The sequence below is a fragment of the Antechinus flavipes genome, chromosome 3 (genome assembly GCF_016432865.1).
Source record: "Antechinus flavipes isolate AdamAnt ecotype Samford, QLD, Australia chromosome 3, AdamAnt_v2, whole genome shotgun sequence".
In the NCBI taxonomy this organism is placed as follows: domain Eukaryota; kingdom Metazoa; phylum Chordata; class Mammalia; order Dasyuromorphia; family Dasyuridae; genus Antechinus; species Antechinus flavipes.
Window position 1 is genome coordinate 387,918,950 of NC_067400.1, and position 24,800 is coordinate 387,943,749.

At 34.0% G+C, this 24,800-nt stretch overlaps 1 protein-coding gene across 2 annotated transcripts in view; it reads right to left on the bottom strand.

Annotated features, from left to right (window-relative positions):
* Nucleotides 1-24,800, bottom strand: part of SLC39A10 (solute carrier family 39 member 10) — a 143,611-nt gene that overhangs the window by 26,216 nt on the left and 92,595 nt on the right. For both annotated transcript variants that reach the window (XM_051985975.1, XM_051985974.1), the window contains 2 exons: nt 7,099-8,093; nt 3,505-3,712 (listed from right to left, as the gene is read on the bottom strand). In XM_051985975.1, the coding sequence (XP_051841935.1) occupies nt 3,505-3,712; nt 7,099-8,082 (1,192 nt within the window). In that variant the 5' untranslated portion in view covers nt 8,083-8,093. The remainder of the gene's footprint in view (nt 1-3,504; nt 3,713-7,098; nt 8,094-24,800) is intronic.

The following is a 24,800-nucleotide window of genomic DNA, read 5'->3' on the forward strand; positions in this document are numbered from 1 at the left end:
GTCTTGAGTATAGTAAGCAATTTATGTGTAGAAACACGTATTTACTATTCTTTCTAAGTAAATTGGGCTTTCCTCTCCAAGCTGATTCTTTTCAAAGTAGGCCACCTTTTGCCTCAGTCTTTATGTGCCTTAAACCACTAAATAGGTATTGTCACAGATAAAAATGAGATCCAGCAAAGATTAAAAAGATCAATGTCTCCTACTATATCTGGAGTGATGTCCAGTCATCCTGACATGTCTTGCCACTAGATCCAGATGATTCTGGAGGAGAGAGTAAGGGTGCTAACTTGCACACCTCTGCCTCACTAAAATTAAATTCACTTGCAAGTCAAGATATCACCCTCCAAATGTCATTGGTTTTCTTTAAGAACCACGGACAAATAACAACATGAAACATAGAATAAAGATTGAAGATTAATACAGAGCAACAACCTTACAGTTACACACAAAAATTGCTAGACTACAATCTGAGTCTAAACTTCCAAGATAAAGAATTATAACACTCATCTACTATAACTTGGTATAAGACTTGCCAGATCTCTAGTACAAATTACAATTGTTTTGTTTTCTGCCCCATATACAAAACATTTCTTAAAATGGTTCCACATTTACATTGGCTCCATTGCAGACCTAAAGATTTAAATTTATATTCATTTTAAATTAGATCCTACTTACATCAAAAAAAAAAATTTAAAGACTGACCAATTTTGAAGAAAATCTTAATCGTTCTGACAAACTTTTAGAGTCTGAAGAAGGCAGTTTTGCATAAACAAGTCAGGAAAATTAGGTAAAGAGAATTATTCCATATACTTAATATTTTCAAATGGCATTTAAATTACTATTCCTAGTTTCCACAGTTTAAATTATTTTTATTTGAATTCTGTCACTCATCTGGACATTGTTAAATAGATATCATAGAAAATAAAAGCAAATTACTTTGTTCAGTTCTTGGCTAAATCCTAATTTATTTGGTAGGTAAGTGGCAAAGAAAAGGTCTGTTTTCAGAAGTTTACCAAAGGAATAATGCAAAGATTGAGTTCAACTAACCAATGTTTTCTTTATTTGTACTCAAAATACCAGAAGTAATTTTTAAAAAGTGCTAAATGTCTAGGACTAGCTTCACTTATTTTGCAAATTAGGTCACTTAAAACGTTAAAGATCTTCAAGCTTAGTTATTCACCAACTCCCTTTCTCATTATCTAGAGAGAAAATGCATTCTTTTAAAAAGAGGCGCTCATCTGTGGAAACTTTCTAATTAACTTGGTTCAAAGCATGTGCAATATGACAGCTTTCTTCACTGTTTCAGCATTTTAATTGGCAGAAAATGCTTAGCGGCCTTTTCACAACCCCCTTTGGTAATTAAGCTAGGGTCAACTCTATGACTAAATGAGCCTATCTTGTGAAACAAACGATTTGCTTCCATTGGCAGCATAGAGTGTACTCAGTTTACAGCAGTCTTTGAACAAAGTTAATGAGGTAGTAGCTGTGTCACTACAGGAGATTTATATAGAACAAGTTAACCTTTCTTAATGATGCAGCAGTCATTAAAAATAATTACTTGCAGGGCATCCTCTAACAATTATTAACATCTATCAGGACAAAATTAATTCAAGCTTCATTCTGACAATTCTAATAAGCACCTGCAAATGAATAATCAATATTCACTATTAGCAATATATTTGTTTTCAGGACAAGAACAGTTTCTTTAATTACTTTCAGAGTGTAGTAGCTGTTAATACTAAATCCATTCAAGCACCAATCAACAGGTTTTATAAGCATGCATGGACTATGGCAATATTACATAGTAAATGCCAATTAGAAAATCATAATTTATTACTGACATCAAAAAAGTGAATCAGAACTTTTAAAAATTATTCGGTTTCCTAAAAATAAGAAGGCTGGGGAAAGTATAGAGGAGAAAAGACTGCTGATACCTACTAGAGAGAAAAGACTTTTTTTTTTTTACATCTAATGAGAAAAACAAACTAGATGATTAAACAAACTTTGAAAGAACTCTCCACAAGGCCTTGCCCCATGTTTCTGCTGTGATCAAGATCAATTCCTTTTCCTGAGCTGCTTCTCTCTGATTGCAAACATTAGCCTAGGAACTTGCCCTCGCATCCTCCTTACTAGTACTAGGAACTAGGGGAAAAAGCACACAGTCCTTACTCGAGATTACAATTCACAATCAATTCATTAAAACTTTTCTTTATTCCTGCTTTTTTGACCCTCCATCTCATTTAGGATCTTTATAAGATCCTAAGTTTTACTTAACAAGAAGGTGCCTATCTGCCTACCCTCCAAACGGGATTAGCGATTCAGCTCCTCCATCCAAATTTGTGGTCTTACTGTTTTCTAATGATTGATCCCCTGTAGATCAGCAGCTCTACTGGTATTCATCTTCTCTGTCCGCTATATCTCTGGGAATGCCACACTTTTAAAATTCTATTTTATTTATGCATGTGTTCTTATTCTAGAATAAAAACATTACTTTAAAAGTTTGTGTTTCAAGGCTTAAAAGGTACCTTTGAGTTGTTTATAAAGAATTTGTATAAATTCTGGCATAAATACTAGAGCAGTTTGCTATTTCCTTTTCCATCTCATTTGATAGATGAGGAAATTGAGACAAACAGGGTTAAGTGACTTGTTCAAAGTCATGCCAATAAGTGTGTGAGGCTGGATTTGAACTCAGGTCTGACTCCAGGCCCAGCACTGTCTACTGCAAAGCAAATGCCCTGATTCTGGTAGTAAAAGAATCCATGGAAATGCCTTGGATTTCCTCTTAAATAATTGGAAATCAGCTGATTGGGCTATACTAGGAGAAATAATATTATAGAAAGCTCAGAGAAATTAATATCTTAGGCCAAGTGACTTCATTAGGAGAATTTCAAAACATTCCAGTAGAGCAGAGTTATAATGTATTATTAGGAAATGTTCATCACTGCAGTTTTATGCAGGGTATACTTGTATTTGACATTTAGGAAAAATTATTCCCACAATTGAACTCCTCTAAAGGATCTCACAATTTTAAACTGTTTGGTCCAGAAATACCCTTTTAACCTAACCTTTTTTTCCCCTTAGTCTTTAAGTCAGTTCTCTAGTTATCAAAAAACTTCTTCAATATCAGTTACTTGATTTTTTAAAATAAGCTTTGCATCAGAATCTGAACTTGAACATACTCTCTCTCATCTCCATTCCATTTCCCTACCCTCCTTGGGGATTACTGATGAACAACAGCAGAGCCTTCTGAGTTTAGTATAGTGCCTGATACACAGTAGGTGCTTAATAAATGCTTAATGTCTTGACTTAAACAAAGTTCTGGCCCAGTTGAGAGTTACATGGACTACCTTTCTCCAAAACAAAATTCACACAGACCCCAATAAGAAAAAAACAAATGTAAAACTTTGCTTAAAACAATAAAAATATATAGGTGTCTATTTAGGTTGAATAAATAGATTTCTCTCATACACACACTACATACACACATACATGAGTCTTTCTTACCTGATGCACCTATATTTGCCTTATCTGTAGAGAACACATTTTTATCCTTGTTGATATCTTCAAACAGGAGTTCATCAAAATGCTCAATACAAAGTCTGCTGTCAATTTGATACAATAACGCAGGACAAAGATACGTAAAGAGATCAGGAGAAATTGGAGTATTGGCCCCATGACCATAGTATCGTAATAACTGGGTAACATTCAAACACTGCAAAGAAATAAACCCATTTCAATATGTAAAAAGCACTCTTAAGAAAAAGAAAAAGCTAAATGGATATCTATTACAAATTCAAGTTGGGGTAGGAATCATAGTCCTGTCACTATTAACCAAACCTGTGATTTCATCTGTTAGGAGTTTCCAATTGGAACTTCGTCATCATATCAGAATCTTATAGGTTCTTGGAGCACTACTACCCATGGATCACAGGTAACATTTGAAGCCAGGGGTCTGCCCGACTCCAAGACCAGCCCTTCTCTATTCAAAATATAATTAAAAATCAAACAAAAAACAGTTTTTGCAAATTTCAAGAAAAGCCCAACCTTGAATACTTCCATCTGTCTCTTTACAGGAAAAAAAAAAAATAGAGAAAAATATTAAATTGTGCTCTAGTATCTTTGCAAACAAAATCCTAGACAGGGTCACAAAGAGTCAGATAGGATTGAAACTAGTGAATGAAACCCCAGTTGAGATTAGGTAACATTTGTAGTAGACTTAATCAGCACAATTTAATATTTTTCTCCATTTTTTTTTCCTGCAAAGAAGCAGAGGGAAGTATTCCTTCCCAGCTCATTTTATAGATGAGGAAACTGTAGCAAATAGGGTTAAAGTGACTTGCCCGGAATCACACTTTTAGAAGTGTCTGTTTGGGGTCAAATTTGAACTCAGGAAGATGAGTTCTACTGATCCCAAGCCCAGCATTCTATCCAATGTGCCACCTAGTTGCTCCTAGCTAATCAATTTACTATTCCACTTGAAGAGACTGTTCCAAATCTTCTCTTTTCATCTCAGGCTTCTCACAGTACCTTTTCTTCCTATAATCTTTCAGCTGAGGCCTCATTTCATACCTAGATCTATTTTAAAATAAAATTTTGGTGCACTTTAAAATGTAAGAAGCATTTTAAGTTTACAGATTACACTAAACATAAGTGGCCTATAGTATGCCCATCGCTGATCTAGACAAACAATAAACAATACAATAAATCAAGCCTGTTTCATATCACTGCAGATTTCCCATTCACACTAAGTCTAGCACATCTCTATCCAAAAACTAACTAGATACTGCTTTCATTCTCCATCTCTTCTAATACTACCTAGCTAAATTTCTTGAGAAAGCTTTCTGTGCTAGTTGCTTGCTTCTATTTCCCTTTTTCTCAATGCCTTCTAAAAACCTAAGTTTGGGCTAATTAAACTAAAACTGCTATTATTTCACTGTTAAATTTAATGGCCTTCTCTCAGTCCTCATCATGAACAGCTGCATTTAATACTTGCTCACCTTCCCTTCCTGTTTCACTTTCCTCTTCCAGTTTTCAGGATTACTTCTCTCCCTTTGGTTCTCCTTCCATCTGCCTGACAATCCCTTTTCTCAATCTTCTTTGCAAGATCTTCATTCATGTCATGTTCACTAACTCTGGTTATGCTCCCCATCCCAAAGCTTTTCTCATTAGACTCTAAGCTCCTTGGACACATGGACTGTTTTTACCTTTCTTTGAATCCCCAGACTTAGCAGTGCCTGGCCTGTAGTAAGTGCTGAATAAATACTTGTTGATTTGACCCTTTAGTCCTCTTCCCTCCCACCCTCCTACTACACTGATGATCTCATCTGTTTCCACGGGTTCAATGATCACATTAATGCTGATGTTTCCCCAGGTGTATACATTTATCCCCAGCTTCAGATATAATTTTGCCTTACCAACTACATTCTGAACACATAGAATTAATATCCAATAAGTATCTCAAATTTAATATATCCAAAACAAAACTCTCTAATCTTTTCCCTCAAAGTCCAACTTTTTGGTTCATTCTTGAGGAAGACCAAAATGATATCACTGTGTAACAGGTTGGGTTACAGTGTGTTTGACTATAGCCAATCAAACCAATATGAACTTAGAATGCTCTGCCATAGGTGGGACACAAACAGTCCCTATGAACATTTGGGGTGGATTGTCTAACTCTGCACATCTCATGCTTCTTCTCAACTAATTCATTTCTGCTTTGCTCACAGAGCTCAGCACCTTCTCTGATGAGAGCCAAGTGGGCTTTTGCAGTGTCTCCCATGTCATACAATCAATTCTAAAGTTCTTAAGAGAGATGTTGAGAATGTCCTTGTGTCTCTTTTTCTGACCACCTTGTGAGTGCTCGCCCTGTGTGAACTCTCCATAAAATAATCTTTTTGGCAAGCTTACATTTAGTATTTGCACAACGCGGCCAGCCCAATGGAGTTAAGCTCTTTGCAGCAGAACTGGAATGTTTGGCTATTTTACCATCAAGGATATCACTAGCATCCCAGTCACCCAGGCTTTTAATCTTCAGTTGTCATTCTTAACTCCTCACTCTCATTCATCCCAGATATCTAATGTGCTGCCAAATCTTGTTATTCATATGTTTTGTCCCATAGGTCCCCTTCTCTTCCCTTGAACAGTCACAACCCTAATTTATTTTCTCATTACCTCTTGCCTTGATTACTACAATAATCTTCTAAATGGCCTCCAAGTCTTACAAGGCTCCAGTCCATCCTTCAATCCTAAAATGGTTCTCCTGAAGTGTAGGTCTTATGACAACTCCCCTTTCCCACCTCAAATTCTGGAGGCTCCTCATTACTACTGAGATCAAACAAAAAGTTCTTTGCTTGATATTTAAGCTCTTCACAACCTGGGTCTTATCTGTGTCATTTTCATTCTTCTTATATTTTTACTTTTGTCTGTTAGTTTCACTGCTGTTACTCACTCATACAAGACACCACCTCTTGTCTCTTTGCTTTTACATCGGCCATCTCCCATAACTGGGATATTATATCTATTCACTGGGAAACAATTCTTACCTTTGGAAAAGGGCACTTCTTGGTGCCCCCAACTACTAGTGCTTTCCCCTCTTAAGATTACACTCTGCACAAATCACTTATGCATTTAGTCAAATACACGGTGTTGTCTCTCCCCATCCCCCATAACTTAAGCTCCTGAGGATGTGGCTGTTTTTGCCTTTCTTTGTATCTCCAGGGCTTAGACTAGTGCCTGGAAAACAGTAAGCACATAATCAATCTTCACTGACAACTGAAAAACTAAGAACTTGAAGTGAAAAGTGGCATTAGTAACACTCACATAGAGAAGTTATATCCAGTGATATAACTACCTGCCCCAATCCCCCCAAAAAATCTGGACCAAAGTATGAATCTTTAAATGTTTAAGTGGTAAGGAAGCACACTCAAGAAAAATAAGAAACAAAGAACATATCTTAAAACTCTGATCTGATTCTAGTATTTTATTGCTTTTTGGAAAAGTTCTGTAGAAAAACGAATAAATTACTGTTGTTTACTCTAACATCTTCAATTATAAAAATATTAAGAATAAACATTAGGAAAAGTCTCATTTCACACTTACCTCGTCATGATGATTATGATCTCTGTGACTTCGTGCTGAATAGACTGCATTTTTTTTCACACTGTTCTGCTTATGGGGAGCTTCCCGCTTTTGAACATGCTGATGTTCATCTTCATTATGAGAATCAGGACCTTGATGTCCATGACCATTATCATGGCCATTATGTTCTTGAAGGTGTACGTGATCATACTTGTGGACCCGATTATGCTCATGTTGTTCACTCTGAGAAGTTTCGCTATTTTTCTTTCCTTTTCTTCTCTTCTTGGGTTTCCGAAGTTTAACTTCAGCTTGCTCCTGAGTTGTATTAGTGTCAGATGATGGTTCATGGCTTGGTTCTCCATGCTCACTGTGAGTTACGGAATCATTATGAGAATGGTGTGTAGTGTTATGGTCAGGGTGATGATGCAGATGATGGTGATGGTGGGGGTGGTGATTATGGTCATGAGAATGTTTATTTTCAGATTTTACAGGTATTTCAGCTGTGTCTTTTTCTGGTTCACATCTGTGGTTTCTTTTTGATGTTCCACTAGTCCCAGTTTGATTTTCTGAATTAAAGTGATTATGGGAATGTTGATGGTTATGAGAGTGAAAATGTTTTCCTTCCTGAACAGCCAAAACATCTAAGTGAGAAACATGATCGTGACCAATATCCTCATGATTAATCTCTACTACTTTTATCTCTCCGAGGCCCAAGCTTGTTAAAAGTTTCTCCAGACCAAAAAATGACAATCTTCCATTTTCACCATAACGAGCAAAAAGTTTTTCAATGTAGTATTTTTTTTCATTTTCAGCATCCGGCACTGAAAACTTACTTGTCTCCGATTCTGTTATACCACCATGGAGATATGGTGCCTCTGAGATCTGGTAATCATTATGGTTGTGATTGTGATGGTCATGCCCTTCCTCATGGCAGTGATTACACTGATGGAAAATAAAGGTCAGCAAACAAATGAGGCAAAATTTTGTGTGCATGTGTACCTTCATTTCTGATCTTCCTGAAAGAGAGAGAAATTGACACATTAATTTCCATTTATAGCAGAAACATGAAAAACAATCCATATCTTCTAATAACTTTTTCATTTATATAAATGCTTTCCCCTATTATTTTCTGCTCCTTGTTCCCCTTTCAATATTTAATCCACCATATACATATATTCCATTCCTTTATACTAAAAACTTTTAACTTTAAAAAACTTTAACATAGATATTACCTTCTCCTTTTCCCTAGAAGTAATCTCACACAACCATAAACACTATATAGTAAAGCTTCACAGAGAGGTATTAGGTTGCTTTTGATAATTGGTGATTTTTGCTTTTATATTATTATAAGAATATTCAATGTTAAAGAACATGACCATATAAATTACTATAACAGAATAATCCCCCAAATTATCATTGTCTGATTTATATTCAGCCTATACTTGGGTATGATATATCAATAACTACAAAATGGTAGCAAAATGTCAAATCGATAATTAGATGAATAAATGTGGAATATTTCAAACAAACATTGAGTATTCTCCAGTATGTCTCAAATCTAATAGTTAAAAGCTAACTAGCTGATTTTAGATTCAAAGTAAAAAAAAAAAAAAAAAAAAACCACAGATGACCATTATTATCATCAATCATTTGCTTTGAATAATGCTTTGAGACTTTATAAGAAATGTAAAGACACAGATTCATAACTACTGAAAATTGCCAATGATTTTCAGCTATTAGAAAAAGGCAGTGTGGTACAGTGCAAACAATTTGGGGGTCTAAGGACAAGGATTCATATTCTACAATTGTTACCGACTACCTATCTTAGTTTATAGCAAGTTAGTTAAAATCTCTGAATTTGTTTCCTCATTTACAAAATGAGGTAATGGAACTAGAGAGTCTCTACAATTTCTTCCAGCTCTAAATCTATGAACCTATTATGCTACAAATGACATTTTGTGTTGTTCAATCATTTAGCCAAGTCTTGAGACCACATTTTGAGGGGTTTTTGGGCAAAACCAAAAAGAAACAAAAAACCTGGATTGGTTTGTTCTTTCCTGTTCCAGTTCATTTTATAGATGAAGAACTGAGCCAAACAAGATTAAGTAACTTGACCAGGTCACACAATTAAGAAGTGTCTAGCGGCCAGATTTGACTTCAAGAAGACTCATCTGATTCCAAGTCCAGTGCTCTCTCTACTGTAACATCTAGTTACTTTATAAATGAAAAGGCCCATACAAATGATAAATGTTATGATGGATAGATTTACTATCATAAAATAGTACTTTAAAGTAGCCAAAGTACTAAAAAAAAAAAAAAAAAAACCAAAAAACTTGGAATTTCCTTAGGCAAATGGGATTTAGTCATATAACCATTCTAAAAAGTGTTCAGTTCACATGTAGATACAAGATTTATTTTTTTTAATAACATTTACCTCTGCAAAACCTTGTGTTCTAAATTTTTCCCTCTCCCCTCCCCCAATAACTTATTCAATATTCCAAATAATGGGCAAACACTCAGTTTCCAGTTCCTTGCCACTATGAAAAAGGTTGCTACAAACATTTTTGCATATCTGGGTCTTTTATGATCTCTTTGGAATCCAGACCCAGTAGAGATAGGCATAGTTTCTTATTGAAACTGTATTCTTTGAGCAATTTGGAACTATGCCCAGAAAGCTATCAAACTGTGTATACCCTCTGAACCAGGAGTGCATACAAGTTTACCAACAATGCAAGTGGTTCCAAATTTTCCCATATCCCCTCCAACATTTATCATTTTTTTTCTGTCAACCAATCTTAAAGGTGTGAAGTGTGTCTGAATATGCAATTCTCTAATCAATAGTAATTAAGAGCACTTTTTCATATGACTAGAAACAGCTTTAATTTCTTTTAAATTGTCTGTTCATAGTGGGTACAATATTTAACACTGATTAGTGGAGATTAATAAGGCAATAAATTCTTCAGCAATATCATTACATGATTTTTTTTTAGAAGTCTAATAAGAAATAAAAAGATTCTGCAAATAGCAAAAGCCTTACTGATTAAATATACCAAGTATAATCAAAAGGTGGAGATATCATTTTTACATGAAGATGATATAATTATCCATAAACATATTACTTTCATATGACAGAATCAAAGGCTATTTCTACTGGAGCCTCTCTAAATACCAATCAGGAACATGGGTTTTTTCGTTAGATCAGAAACTCGAGAAATAAGATATTCCATTTCTAGACAATTCTAATTATTAAGAAGTCTTTTGTGACATAAAGTTTGCTATTTCTACAGATTGCTCCTGACTCACTCCTGTGGGGCCAAAATAAGTCTATTCCCTCCTCCAAAAGGCAGTCCTTCAAATATCTGAATATAGTTAAATATATCTAGTTCTTTCAACTAAGCCTAATGCCATGAACTCAAGATCCTTCATCATCCTTTCTGACTGCTGTCTTTTGAATACTTCCAGCTTATTCATACCCTTCTTAAAATTCTATAGATGCAATTTGATAAGGGCAGAGTACAATGGAATCATCAGCTCCCAATTCCTAGAAAATGTTTTCTAATGCAGATTTTCATTAGTTTGACTGCCATATCACATTACAAAAATATATTGACGTTGCAATTCACTAAATCTTAAAAGCTCCTTCTTGTACATGCCAACTGCTACCTATGGTTCCCATCCCATTCCATCCCATCTCCCCTCTTACCACATTGTTTCCTCTATCATCCCCACCTTCTCACTTATTTTTATTCTCTGTCTACTGGCCATTTTTCTACTGTCTACAAACATGTTCATGTCTCTGCCACATTCAGAAAAACCTTCACTTGATCCTTTTATCCCTGATAATTATCATTCTACATTTGTACAGTCTGTGGTAAACTTGTTGAGAAGGCTGTCTAACAATACTTTTAACTCTTTATAATCTGACTTTTTGACCTCATTCAAATGAAACTGCTCTAAAATTATTAATGATAGTTTAATTGCCAGATCCAATAAACTTTTTAAAATTCTCATCTTTCTTTACCTTCCTGTAGCCTCTGACAATGTCAGTCACCTTCTTTCCCTTGATATTACCTTTTCTTTAGATTTCTTGGTCATTCCCCTTCTCAGTTACCTTTCTTGGATCTTCATACAGATTATACTTGTTAAGAATAAGTGTCCCATAAAGCAGCTACACCCAAAGAAAGAACACTGGGAAACGATTGTGAACTATCTGCATTTTTGTTTTTCTTCCCAGGTTATTTATACCTTCTGAATCCAATTCTCCCTATACAACAAGAGAACTGTTCGGTTCTGCAAACATATATTGTATCTAGGATATACTGCAACATATCCAATATATAAAGGACTGCTTGCCATCTAGGGGAGGGGGTGGAGGGAGGGAGGGAAAAAAAATCGGAACAGAAACGAAAACGAGTGTCAATATAAAGTAATTATTAAATAAAAATTAAAAAAAAAAAAAAAAAAAGAATAAGTGTCCCATAAGGCTATCCCTCAAGCCTCTTCCTCTATATTACTTCACCTGGTAATCCCTTTAATTCCTGTGGATTAAATTATATCTCTACCTTGATTCTCAAATCTATTTTTCCATTCCTAACCTCTTAGTTGACTCCCAGTCTTCATCTCAAATTGCTTCTTAGACATTTCAAACTGAATGTCCATTACATATCTTAAAATCAATGTGTCCAAAACTAAACTCATTCATGACCTTTTTTCCCAAACCCTTACCACCTTCAGACTTATTGGTGGAGAGGGCAATACACCATCCTCCCAGTCTCTCAGGTTTACAACTTAAGTGTTATCCTTGATTGCTCACTTCCCCTCACCCCCAAATCCACTGCCAAGGAAGTTCTCTCAATTTCACCTTTGCAATATGTCCCCTTTTCTCCTCTGCCACAGCCACAATCCTCGTAACAGATTCTCATCTTCCTCATCCCTGAATTACCAAAATCGCTTATATCTTATATTCCCTCCTCCCTTTTCCCATCTTTAACTCACAATCTGGATCTTTGCTGTATCATGAACAAAACACTTATGACTTGGTTCTGAACGTTTTCTCTAGCTGTCCCAATGCCTGAAATATTTTCTTTTCATATCTACCTCCTAGCCTCCCTAGCTTTCTTCAACATTCAACTATAAACAAACAACAAAAAACCTCATCTTCTACAAGAAAATTTTCCAAACCCCTCTTAATTATAGCACATTCTTTTTAAAACTACTTCATATTTTTCCTACATATAATTTGCTTGTATGTTTGCACACTATCTCTTCCATTAGATTTGTGAGATCCTTGAAAACTTTTGTCTATTTTTGTATACCTAGGGCTTATCACAGTACTCTGAACATAGTAGGTATTTATAACAAATGTTTATGAACTGACTATGGCTCCCTCATCTTATATATTGGAACTGAGTCTTTAATATTCAAATAAAAGGCATTATATTTATCTCTATTGAACTTCATTAATATTCAGCCCAATACTTTGTCCTGCAAAATTCTTTTGGATCTTGTCATCATCCAATGTTAGTAATCCCTCTCAGGTATTTTCCATCTACAAATTTGATAAGCATACCATATCCAATTTTTATACAAGTCACTGACAAAAAAGTTAAAATGCACAAGGGCCAATCCTTGGAGTACATCATTAGAGAACTTCTGCCACAATGATACTGAACCATTAATAGATACTCTCTGTATCTAACCCTTTTCCTTTCTAGAATCTTATCTTTAATGACTCTTTCAAAAATTTCCCCAAGAATTGAGGTAAGGCACGTTGTTCTGATTGTAGATTTTTCCCTTCCCTTTTCTATCTTTATCCTTTTCCAATCTTGGATAACAACCATTTTTCATGATCTTTCAATTATTATTGACAATGGTTCTACAATTATATCTGCCATTGTTTTCAGGACTAGAAGTGTAGTCAGCCTGTACTAGGTGATTTGAATTCATCCTGCTTACCTTGGAGAGCAACAATCTGCTTAGCATTTTTGTTTTGTTATTTCAAGTGTAAAGGTCATTCTCCTTTGCAAAGAACACTGGGGGAGGTGAAAGAGGGGAGAAGACTAACTGGTCTACCTCCTCTTTTGTTAAATTTTCATCTTATCTATACCAAGGCAAAAACCCTATCCTTTCTTTGATCCTCCTTTTTTCCCCGCCTTAAATAACTTAAAGTATCTTAGGGAGGAGCCAAAATGGTAGAAAAGACAGGACTTTGCCTGAGCTCTCCCAAATCCCTCTCCTATGAACTTTAAATAAAGCCTCAAAATTAATTTTAGAGTGGCAGAACCTACAAAAAAAAGATGAGAGGCAATTTTCCAGTCCAAGACTTCTTAGAAGGTCCACAGCAAAGATCTATCTTAGTCCAACACAGACAAAGCCCTGTAATGCAAGACAGCAGCAATCCTTGGGAATAATCAAATTGGTAGCTCCACAAACAGTAAGGGGAATGGACAACTAGTCAAAAGAAGATTACAGGGGTCTCTTTGCTGCCATGAGTGCAGAACTCTGTTGCATTGCCCCCAAAAAGATCTAGAACAGAGACCCAAGTCACAGTTCCAGAATGAGGAAGAGCACTAGCATACTCAAGCATATAATCACAAGGATACCAATCCCAGTCGCCAAGTCTAGACTGGAAAATAATGTTTTGGATGCTCATGGACCACAGCAGAGGTCAGCTGAAAGAAAACTCGTAGAAAAAATTTCTTGGAATTAGCTCTGGAATTCACAAAAAAAGTGAAGTTTGGGATAGTCTTACCTCTCTTTTAATTAGATCTGGTTTTGTTTTGTCTGAGATTATGCTTTTTTTTTTTTAATTTTTTAACTTCAGCTGAAGGATACTTTCTGCTTCAGCCTCTTAGCTTTACTCTTTATATGTGTGTGCTTCAAATGTGTTTTTTGTAAACAACATATTGTGAGATTTTGGTTCTTTAATCCAACTCTGCTATCTGTTTCTGTTTAGGGATGAGTTCATCCATTCATGTTCACAGTTAAGATTTACTGTATATATCCTATCATCCTATTTTTCCCATTTATCCTTCTCTCTCTTTCACCTTGTACCTCCTCCTAAGTGCTTTGCTATTGATCTCTACCTCCTGCAATCTCCTATCCTTTACCTCAGCTTTAGATTTTTCAGCAAGATAAAGTTTCACAAAAGCAAAAACTAAAATCTAAAGAGATCTAAAATCAAAAGAGATAAAGAAGGAACTTTCTTGCTAAAAAGGTACCATAGACAATGAAATAATAGATCAGTACTAAATATATATGCACCAAATGTCAGAGCATTCACATTCTTAAAGGAAACGTTAAGAAGATAATAAAATTATATTAATGGGAGACTTCAACTTTTCATCTTAGAGATAAATAAATCAACCATAAAATAAATTAAAAGTCAAGGAAATGAATATAATATTAGAAAAGCTAGATTTGCTAAACTTCTGAAGAAAAATGAATGAGAATAGAAAGGAATATATCTTTTTTCATCTGTACTTGCACCTGACCATAAAAATCTTATAACCAAATTCAGAAAAATCAAATGGAGCATTTTTAGACCATAACATAATTATATTACATTCAATATAAGACCATGGAAGCACAGATTAAAAATTAATTGACAGGGGGCAGCTAGTTGGTGTAGTGTATAGAGCACCAGTCCTGAAGTCAGGAGGAAGTTCAAATCTGGCCTCAGACACTCAACACATCCTGGCTGTATGACCTTGGATAAGTCAGTCACCTAACCCCACTGCCTCGGGGGGAGGGGGGAAATAAAAAATTAATTGGCAACTAACCTAATTCTAAAAAATAAGTGGATCAGAGAAATAATCAATTTCATTAAAGTGAATGACAATGAAATAACATACCAAAATATGTGGGATGCAGCTAAAGCAGTAGGTAGAAGGAAATTTAAGGCATACGTTAAATACATACACCAATAGAAGAAAAACCAATCTGATAAATTGAGCATGAAACTAAAAAAAAAAATGTCAAAGAACAAATTAAAAATCCCCAATTAAACATTTAAATGGAAATCCTAAAAATCAAAGGAGAGATAAATAAAACTGAAACTAAAAAAAATCAATGAATAATAAATAAAACTGGGAACTCGTTTTATGAAAAAAAAAAAACACAATAAAATAGATCAATCATTAGTTAATTTTTTAAAAAGAAACCAAATTACTAATATCCAATATGAAAAAGGTAACTGCTTCACCAACAAAATTAAAAGTAAAGCATTTATTAGGGGTAATTTTGTCCAAGATACATTGGGTAAAATTGAAAATCTGAGTGAAATGGATAAATGCTTACAAAAAATAAAAACTGCCCAGTTGTAATGGAAGAAATTGAATACTTAAATATTCCTATTAAATTTATTTTATGAAATGTGTTTTTGATACCTAAAGCAGGAAGTGCAAAAACAGAGAAAGAAAATTATAGACTAATTTCCTTAATAAATATCAATGGCAAATTTTTAAGTAAAATACTAGCAAGGAGATTACAGCAATGTGTCACAAAGATCATACACTATGATCAAAGGGGATTTATACCCGAAATGCAGTATTAGAAAACTCTCAGTAAAAGTAAACATATCAATTACAAAAACAAAAGTCATATGACTATACCAAGAGATGCATAAAAAGCTCTTAACATACAACACTCTTCTATTAAAACATTAAAAAGCAGAAAAATCAATGCAACCTTTCTTAAAATGATAAACAGTATCTATTTTAAACCAAGACCAAACATTATCTATAAAAGATTAAACTAAAGCCTTGCTAGTAAGACCAGTTATCATTATTATTCAGTATTGCACAAGAAATGCTACCTATAGCAAAAAAAGACAAAAGAAATTGAAGGAATAAAAAATGGAACAAAGGGGAGAAAAACCTATCATTTCTTAGAGAATTAACTAAAAAACTACTTGAAACAATGAACAACTTCAGCACAATTGCAGGGTATAAAATAAATCCACATAAATAAACCCAAGAAAACCCAATGAGATAAAAAGGGGAAATTACATTAAAAAATAGTTGCAGACAATATTAAATCCTTGAGAGCCTTCCCATCAAGAAAAAACCCAAGAATTACATGAAAAGTATGAAACACTATTCACAAAAAATAAAGGCAGATCAAAACAATTGGAGAAATAATCATTGTTCAAGGGTAGGCCAAGTCATTATAGTAAAAAATGGCAATTCTACGCAAATTTATTAGTGCCACACTAATAAAATTAATCAATAATTATATTAGAGAGTTAGATGAAGTAGTATCAAAATTCATCTGGAAGGACAAAAGGTCAAGAATATCAAGGCTTATATCCAGATTATGCCAAATTGCTTTCCAAATGGTTTTCCCAGCAATTTTTGTCAAATGTTGAGTTCTTATTCAGAAAAATCTTGAAAACTTTGTATGGATTCATGCAAAGTGATGTGAGCAGAACCAGGAAAAAAATATTCATAATAACAGCAATACTATAAGGATGATCAACTGTGAAACTTAGTAAGTCTGATTAACAAAATGATACAAGAAAACTCCAAATATATGTGATGAGAAATAGCATCCATCTCCAGGAAAAGAACCAATGAATTCTGAAGTCAAATTGAAGCATATTTTTAAATTTTATTTTTATTGTTTTATTTTGGTTGTGTTTTCTTCTGCATGGTTGATATGGATATGTTTTGCATGACTTTACATGTATAAATCGATCACAATCTAATTGTATGTTTTCTCTAAGGGAGAAAGGTGTGGAAGAGTTTAGAATTCAAAATGTTTTAAAATGATTGTTAGAAGTTTACATGTAATTGGTAAATATTTAATGACATAAAAACAATTTTAAAAAATAAAAATAAAATACTATCCTGCAATAAATAAATGCTAAAAAAAATAGGCTCTTATAGGAGGTGAGCTGACCTTGCTTGTCATTTCATCCCCTTAGTATATGTACTATTTATTTTTCTTGGCTGAATTAGTTTGTATTTTATATTACTTTGAAATTTTTGGTTTTGTCATGTGTACTATTAAGTCATGACAGGCATAGACGTGAACTATTATCATAAGACCCAAGATATGGCTTTATAAAGACAAAGCTGTACCAGCTGTACCAATATGACTTTGTAAAGACAAAGCTGAACCATACCAATTTAATTTCCTTTACAAATACAGTGACAAGCCAAGTAAAGGAATCTACTATGACTTTTCTGTGCTTTTATTTGCATGTAGTATGCTTGTCATTTTCTTTTACGTGTGATTTAAAAAACTATACTATCAATTTAGTCACTCACCAAGAGTCACCAAAGCAGTTTCCTATTTTCACCATGGGAGCACCTACACTTTTCCATGGCCAACAATTCAACAAAGATGAAAGGAAGACTGTCACTCAAAGGACTAATGAGCTAACAAGGTTAAATATATGCATAAAAATAAACAACTTAGTATCTCATGTACAAAAAATTAATGTGAAATGAAATGAGAGTTTCAAGATTGTGGAGGAAGTAAAAGGGGGCTTTACAAATAACTGTTTATTCAGACCTAATGCCTTTTAAAGAAAAATACTTAATAGCTGGTGGGTAGAAGCTGAAGGTGAAGAAGAGGGAGGTATCCATTATGGTTTAAGCAAACACAAGGAGATGAGAGAATGGGCTAGTAAGAATAGTATGATTATACACGGCAACAACAAGCTTGTACTATGATCAATTCTGATGAAGGTGGCTCTTTCCAACAAGGAGATGATTCAGGCCAGTTCCAATGATCTTGTGATGAAGAGAGCCATCTGTATCCAAAGAGAGAACTGTAAGAACTCAGTGTGGTTCACAACATAGCATTTTCACTCTTTTTGTTGTTGTTTGCTTGCATTTTATTTTCTCTCATTTTTTTTCAAGTTTGATTTGATTTTTCTTGTGCAGCAAGATAATAGTATAAATCTGTATGCATATATTGGATATAACATATATTACCATATTTGACATGTATTGGACTGCTTGCCATCTGGGGGAGAAAGGAGGAAATTGGAACATGGGGTTTTGCAGGGTTAATGTCGAGGAATTATTCATCCATGTTTTGAAAAACAAAAACTTTAATTAAAAAAAAAGTTTATGATTAAGTAGCACTACAATGGCTAAAATGTGGGTTGCCTAAAAGGTAACCTTATAATTAAAGCTTCAAAGATGAAGAATCTCTAGATTCAAAGATTCTATACTTAATTTACTTAAGCAATGGATAGTTATTAATTTTTGAGTAGAGAAGTGATTACTGTGGTATGGTGATTACTCAAATATATTCATGAAAGAAAGTCTTGGAGGAAAGGAAATCAGTTAGCAGACCATAATTCTGCAAATTTTTATTTGGCATTTATGTTACTTTATATATCTTATTGCAACTTAATAATCTTGTAAGATAATTATCCCTATTTTCCTGGGGAGGAAATTAAAGGTAAGAGTTGCCCATAGTCATCCACCTTTAAGTAAAAGGATTTTGAACCCAGGTCATCTTCAATCCAAATTTAACACTGTATCCATTATTCCATACTGTCTCACAAAAATTCATTAGAGGTCTCAACTAGAGATACAGAAGTGAAAGGGGGAAATGGATTTTAAGTAAAGACAAAAATCAAAAAACCTTGACAACTGATCATTTCCAACCATTAGAAAATTCTGCTAAGTATCATACTCTGTTTTAACTTGTCATTTAAAAGTCAGATTTAGAACTAGAAAGGAATGCTAAAGATCATCAAATTCAACTTCATCATTAACAAATGAAAAAAGTGATAAGCAATAAAGGATTCAAATCCAGGTCCTTATTTCAAATGCAGTGCATTTTCCTAGTCTCAAATGGTACAGATCAAATGAAGTTTTGCCCTAAAGCAACAAGGACAGAGAGAAGGAACTTTTGCCCCAGTAAAGACATTGCTATACCTCAGCTAGCAGTAGTCAGGTCTCTCTTCTTCATACAAAGCTGAGTCTGTCTTCCTTCTGGGTTGGTGTTCTCAAAGTATGATCTGGAGAATCACTGGTCTAATTCAGGAGAGTTCAAAACTTTTCATTTAATAGGTAAGACATTTTGAATTGTAAATGGCAGTTTATCAATAGAAGTAACCAACATAAAAAAATTTTTAAAAACCTCTGCAGAGAGGTGACAAGATCCTCAATTTTTAAGAAAGGTTTCTCAGAGCAAAAATTTGAGAACCACCGTTTTAGATGAGACTGCTTGATTACTACCTACTCCTATCAGTAGATAGGAGAGATCTAATATTTAAGCTACTTGTTTACACTTCCTTAAATAAACTCTTAAAACATACCTAGAAGTCTGTTGGCAACAAGAATCAAAGGCTGAATGGTTTCTGGTTTTCAGATACTCAAAAAATTATCTTTCAGCTGTCAATTCCTTTTGACTAAGCCCCAGCATCAAAATGTTTTTTTACATTATTAGCACAATGGATAAAGAATGACACCTTGCCATGTACCCATTCTCATTTAAAACTATAATATTCAATCATTTGAAGAACCTAATAAAAACAGGGATCACCCTTGAGTCCTCAGGGAGAACTTTAGAGTTCTTTCTAGCATAGCTCAGATTCACTTTGGGCTACACTAATAACCATGAGCAATGAAATCTTTCTAAAACACATTAACAATAACAAAGTCAAAACTGAGAGTCAAGCAAGACTCGTGCTAATATTCACATTATACTTAAAGTTACAAGTTAGAATTCCTCAGTTAACTAATTAAAGTAAATGCTTCTGGAGATCATTCATAGGAAGATTTCTCTATTTGCTGGAATATCTCTTGTACCAAACCAAAATCTATGAATAAATTTAATTTTAAAAAATCTAACTTCTGTGTCATGGTTGAAAAACAGGCTTTTGCTTCAGGGTCAGAACTGCATATTCTAAACAATTCAGAATGTACAGTAACAAATATAGTTGTAGAAAGCATACACACACAAAAAACTTTATTTATTAAAGTCCAAACAAGTTGTTTTTCTAAATTCTGAATTTCAAGCTTGTTCTTTTTGCATAAAACTGAATACAGAATTTATTCCTAATAAATCACGGTTCCCAATAACTGGTTTTACTGTATGAATATAAATAAATGATGCATTCCTGGAGAAGGGAAGTCACAAACATAAGCAAATCGAGGGGGACAAAATTCTTAAATTAAGGAGAATGAGGATAAATTTTTCCCTCAACAAGATGAAGATTCAGCAAATGAACAATACTACGGAATCCTGAACAAAGAAAATAAGCTAACAATAGAGATTAATAAAATATTAAGAGAATGCTTATTTAAAAAAAAGGAAAAATTTGAGGAACGCATGCATATATAGATAATCATATAATAGATAATTTTATTAGCATTAAAACAAATATTTGAGGAACAGCTAGGTGGCGCAGCGAAGAGAGTATCAACCCTGAAGTCAGGAGGACATAAGTTCAAATATAGTCTCACCCTTCCTAGTTCTGTGTGTGACCCTGGGCAAGTCAATTAACCTCAATTGCCTCAGCAAAAATAAATAAATGAACATTTGGTCAAGTTACATGCAATGTAAGAACAAGTATTCTGTCCCACACATTTTGCAATTTCTCATGCTTAGATTTCCTACAATGGCAGCCTGACAGTTGTTAACATTATTTAACAAAAGCCAAATTAAAAAAAAAAAAAAAAAAAAGGAATTCTCCATAAAAGAAAAAAATCAGAAACAGAAGCGCAAATTAGGGTTTAATATTTACTTTAGAAGCAAATACATAGGTGATGTAAACCAAATTAATTATTCAATTATACTTTTAGTGTTTCTAAAATAGATTGAATATTTGAAGAAATTTTTTAACAAGGGATTTCTTTCCCTTCAAATGAAGGAAAGTGTTAATTCCACAAATACATATACAGATTTAAGTGATTAATTTACTGAGAAGCACAATGGATATTACAAATTCCTAATGCAGTATTTGAGGATTAGTATGTTAATATCTAAAACCAATTTTGACACAGTCATATTAGAAAAGCCATTCATTCACAGCTTCTTTGGGAGAATTATTTCATCAGTAAGATAAAAGTAACAGGCTATATAATTCTGAAATTTTCTATTCCTCTGCATAAATCTGTAGTATTTAAAAAAAAAAAACACTTCACATATAAAAATTTAGGTATGTTAAAAGGCTTTTCTCACATCTGTGTGGCAGGTAATCTCCCATTAAGCATAGAAAAATATTCTGAAAAGTTAAATGAGTAATCTAGTCCTACATCCAATAACTCTGGGATGGTATTATAATTCAGTTTGACTTCTATACGACTATATTTTTTGAGAATCACCTCATTTTTGTCAGTTTTCCTTAAATATTCTACTTAAGAGCAGGCATTCACTATTTGCTGCTTTTCTTTGTTCTTACTAAACAGATTACTATAAGAGATCTTTGAGGAAAAGACCATCCTTCTGTTTCCTAATCACTTGTCCCCTCTAATATAGTCATTCAGAAATTACACATTTAATATTTCTTCAAACTCCCCTCAAAAACACTTTGAACAGCTCCGTTGTACTGTCAATCAGCTTACTCCCTCTGTTCACATACTCCTAGATCTAGTAATACTAGTTTCCTGGCTGATCCCTGAACAAGATAGTTCATCTCTTCTGCCATTTTCTCTATCCCACATGAGCCATTAATATAAATAAAAATTACTTTTCTAATATTTGTGTCTCCTCTACTGCAGGTCTGCTACTGATTCTGCCTGCCTGGTCTCACTACACCACCCTTCAATCACTATTTTCCCAAAGGTCATCTATGATCATGTCACCACCCTAGTCTTAAAACTCTGGTTGCTCCCTTTTACCTCCAGATCAATTACAATTACATCAATATTAAAAAAAAAAAAAAAATTAAGCCCTGTAGACAATGTGTCAGGCATTGTGCTAGGTATCAAGAGATACAAAAGGGCTCAAGACAGTCCTTGTGTTCCTTTACAATCTAATGAAGGAAAATATGCAAATATATACAGAGAAAGCTATACCCAGAATAGAGCATAATTAATGAACAAAGCCCTAAAATTAAGAGAGACTGGGGACAACTTCCAATAAAAAGGGAATTTTAATTGAGTCAAAGGAAGTCAGGGTAGTTAGGAGGTTGAGTAGAGGAGGGAAAGCATTCCAAACATAATGGACAGAGAAAATGCTTAGAGATATTAAGGATCAGCTAGACCACCAGTATTGCTAGATCTAGCCATATGTGACAAGGGGTAAGTGTAAAGACTGGAATGGTAGAAGGGGCTAGATTAAAACAGGCTATGAAAGTCAAAACAGCATTTTGTATTTGATCCCAGAAACAATACAGAACTAGAGTTTTAAGACTCGGGAGGGTGACATGGTCATTGCTGAGCTTTAGGAAAATCATTTTAGTGGCTGGAGGATATTGTAGTGAGATCAGGCAAGCAGATCCACAACTAGGCTATTTCAACAATCCAGGCATGAGTGACAAGGATCTGGACTAGAGCACAGGCAAAACTTCACAGAATCTGTTTGAAAAGAGATACATCTAGTCTAATCCACATATCCTTCTACAATAGACCCCCAAAAAACTATAGTTTGTGGACTATTACTATGGGAGAGGGCACGTGCAAAAAATCTTCCTTCAATGATTTCTATGCATTTTTTCTTGGTCATTCTCAGGAAGCAGATTTGAATTCTCCCAGTTCACCCACAGCCTTCACAAATAAGTGATGAAACTGATCAACCACATCTTCAGTGAAAATGAAGAGACGATAAGGAATCTCTTGAATGTTTCTGGAAGCAATTCCAAAAATGGTCAATAGCTGCATCATTGGATAAAGTGTATAACCTTTGAAGGAGACGAGTACAAAATTTATTTGCTTTGTGTATTTTTTTTAACCTATCTGGAATTGTCTGATTCAGACACTTCAGATAACATGTATACATTTCAGACAAAGAATTCCTGATTAAAGAAGTTACTTTTTAAAGTTTTATCTTTAAGTCTTATTTTTAAATGAATTTTAAAAGCATCTTTATTTCAAATCTAACAGAAAGCACTAATTTAATCTTGCTGTTAATTCCATTCACAAATTTAAGTTTAAAATTTCAACTAATACTAATAAGGAATGTTTGTTTCCATCTATGAGGCATTATCAGTTCAGTCTCTGAATGCATCCTTAATCTTATACATTTAGACCTTTTTCAAGTTTACCCACTCATTAGTTTATACCAACAAATTAAACCTTAAAAATGAAACACCATTAAAATTTTACAATTTCAAGTTTTATTTTCCAATAAGGTTAAACAAAGAAAAAGAAAGTCAAGCCACTTACTAATAAAGCATGAATTATGCAATACAATTATTCAGAGTAAAGAGGGTTTCAAAATAAATTACATAATTATATTGTCTTTGTAGACAAAAAACATTCAAAAAGCATGCAGGTTACTCTTCCCTCCCTGCTTTTGTTCTTTAACATTTATGCATTTGTATGCCCTCTTATCTGTCCTCAAAACTGTCATCAAATAGACTGATATAAAATGGGTCAAACATATGCTGTCCTTGACCTCATGAGCAACACTTTGGACAAATGATATAATTAAAACTTGCATATCTTAGGAGGGTAGGAGATTCAATTTCAAATACAGTAAGCTAACACCAGGGGGCACCCTAACTGTTGATATGTAGTCAAGCTAGTGGCTTCACATATATAAACTTTTCTGAAAACTGGTTATTCCAAGTGTCCCCAATGTTTGTAGTAAAATTATAGCAGTAAATATAGAATAGACTGGCTTCTGTGGCTATACAGTAGGTATACACAAGGTTTCCACACACACACACCTTTTCTATTCTACTCTACTTTATTTTTCTTAAGACTTGGATACTTTGGCTAACTGGGCTAATGCCATTCAGTGTAACTCTTTAAGGCACAAATCCCCCAAATCTCCCATTCATGAATCTTGCTTTCCAATTAGCAATCTTCTGGAGAGAGGGAGGGAGACAGAGACATGAAATTTGTCTACAATGTGCCCAAGCATGCTTGGTGGTCTTTTTTATTAAAATAATAAAGAACTTTTTTTCTGTTAAAAATTAATTTCATTTTGGCTAAATTTGAAAGCAGAGATTCAAGAAAGAAAAATGAGAATGTTCTAAAAATGGTCTTCAAAAATATGAAATAAGTATTAAGTCCACCCAAAATAGACTTTCATGTCCAAGTCAGGTACTTGGAATAACCAGAATAAAACAGTCGTTAAGCACAAATCTGTGGCCATTCAAAAGACAGACTTGGGACTATAAAGGGAGGAATCAAAAGAGACAAAAGAAAAAACCGGAAATATAATTGTACTTAAGGCCACTCAGTATTGAATCCCGTTGCTGGGGGGGAAAACACCATCACATTAACAACACAATACCACATTGAAGTATCTTCTTACAAAGAATACAATCACAGTCTGCAAAAGTATGACTGCATCAATATTAGGAAAATATAGCATGTGGCTCCATTTTTATTCCTGCTCTTTGAGTAAGGCCATTTAGAAAGGAAATACATAACCCAAATAGATTTTCTAACTTTTCAGTGTTTCCTAATGCACAATGGGCAAAGTAAGTACACAGTAAGTGTTGAAAGACACCAGATTCGAAATTGACAATATGCCAAGATGCTGGCTATTTCTATTCTAGTAAGAAAAATCTCGGCAAGTTCCAGAACTGCCAGAGACTATCCCATCATAAATTCCCAATAAAGACCAACAAAATAAGCTAT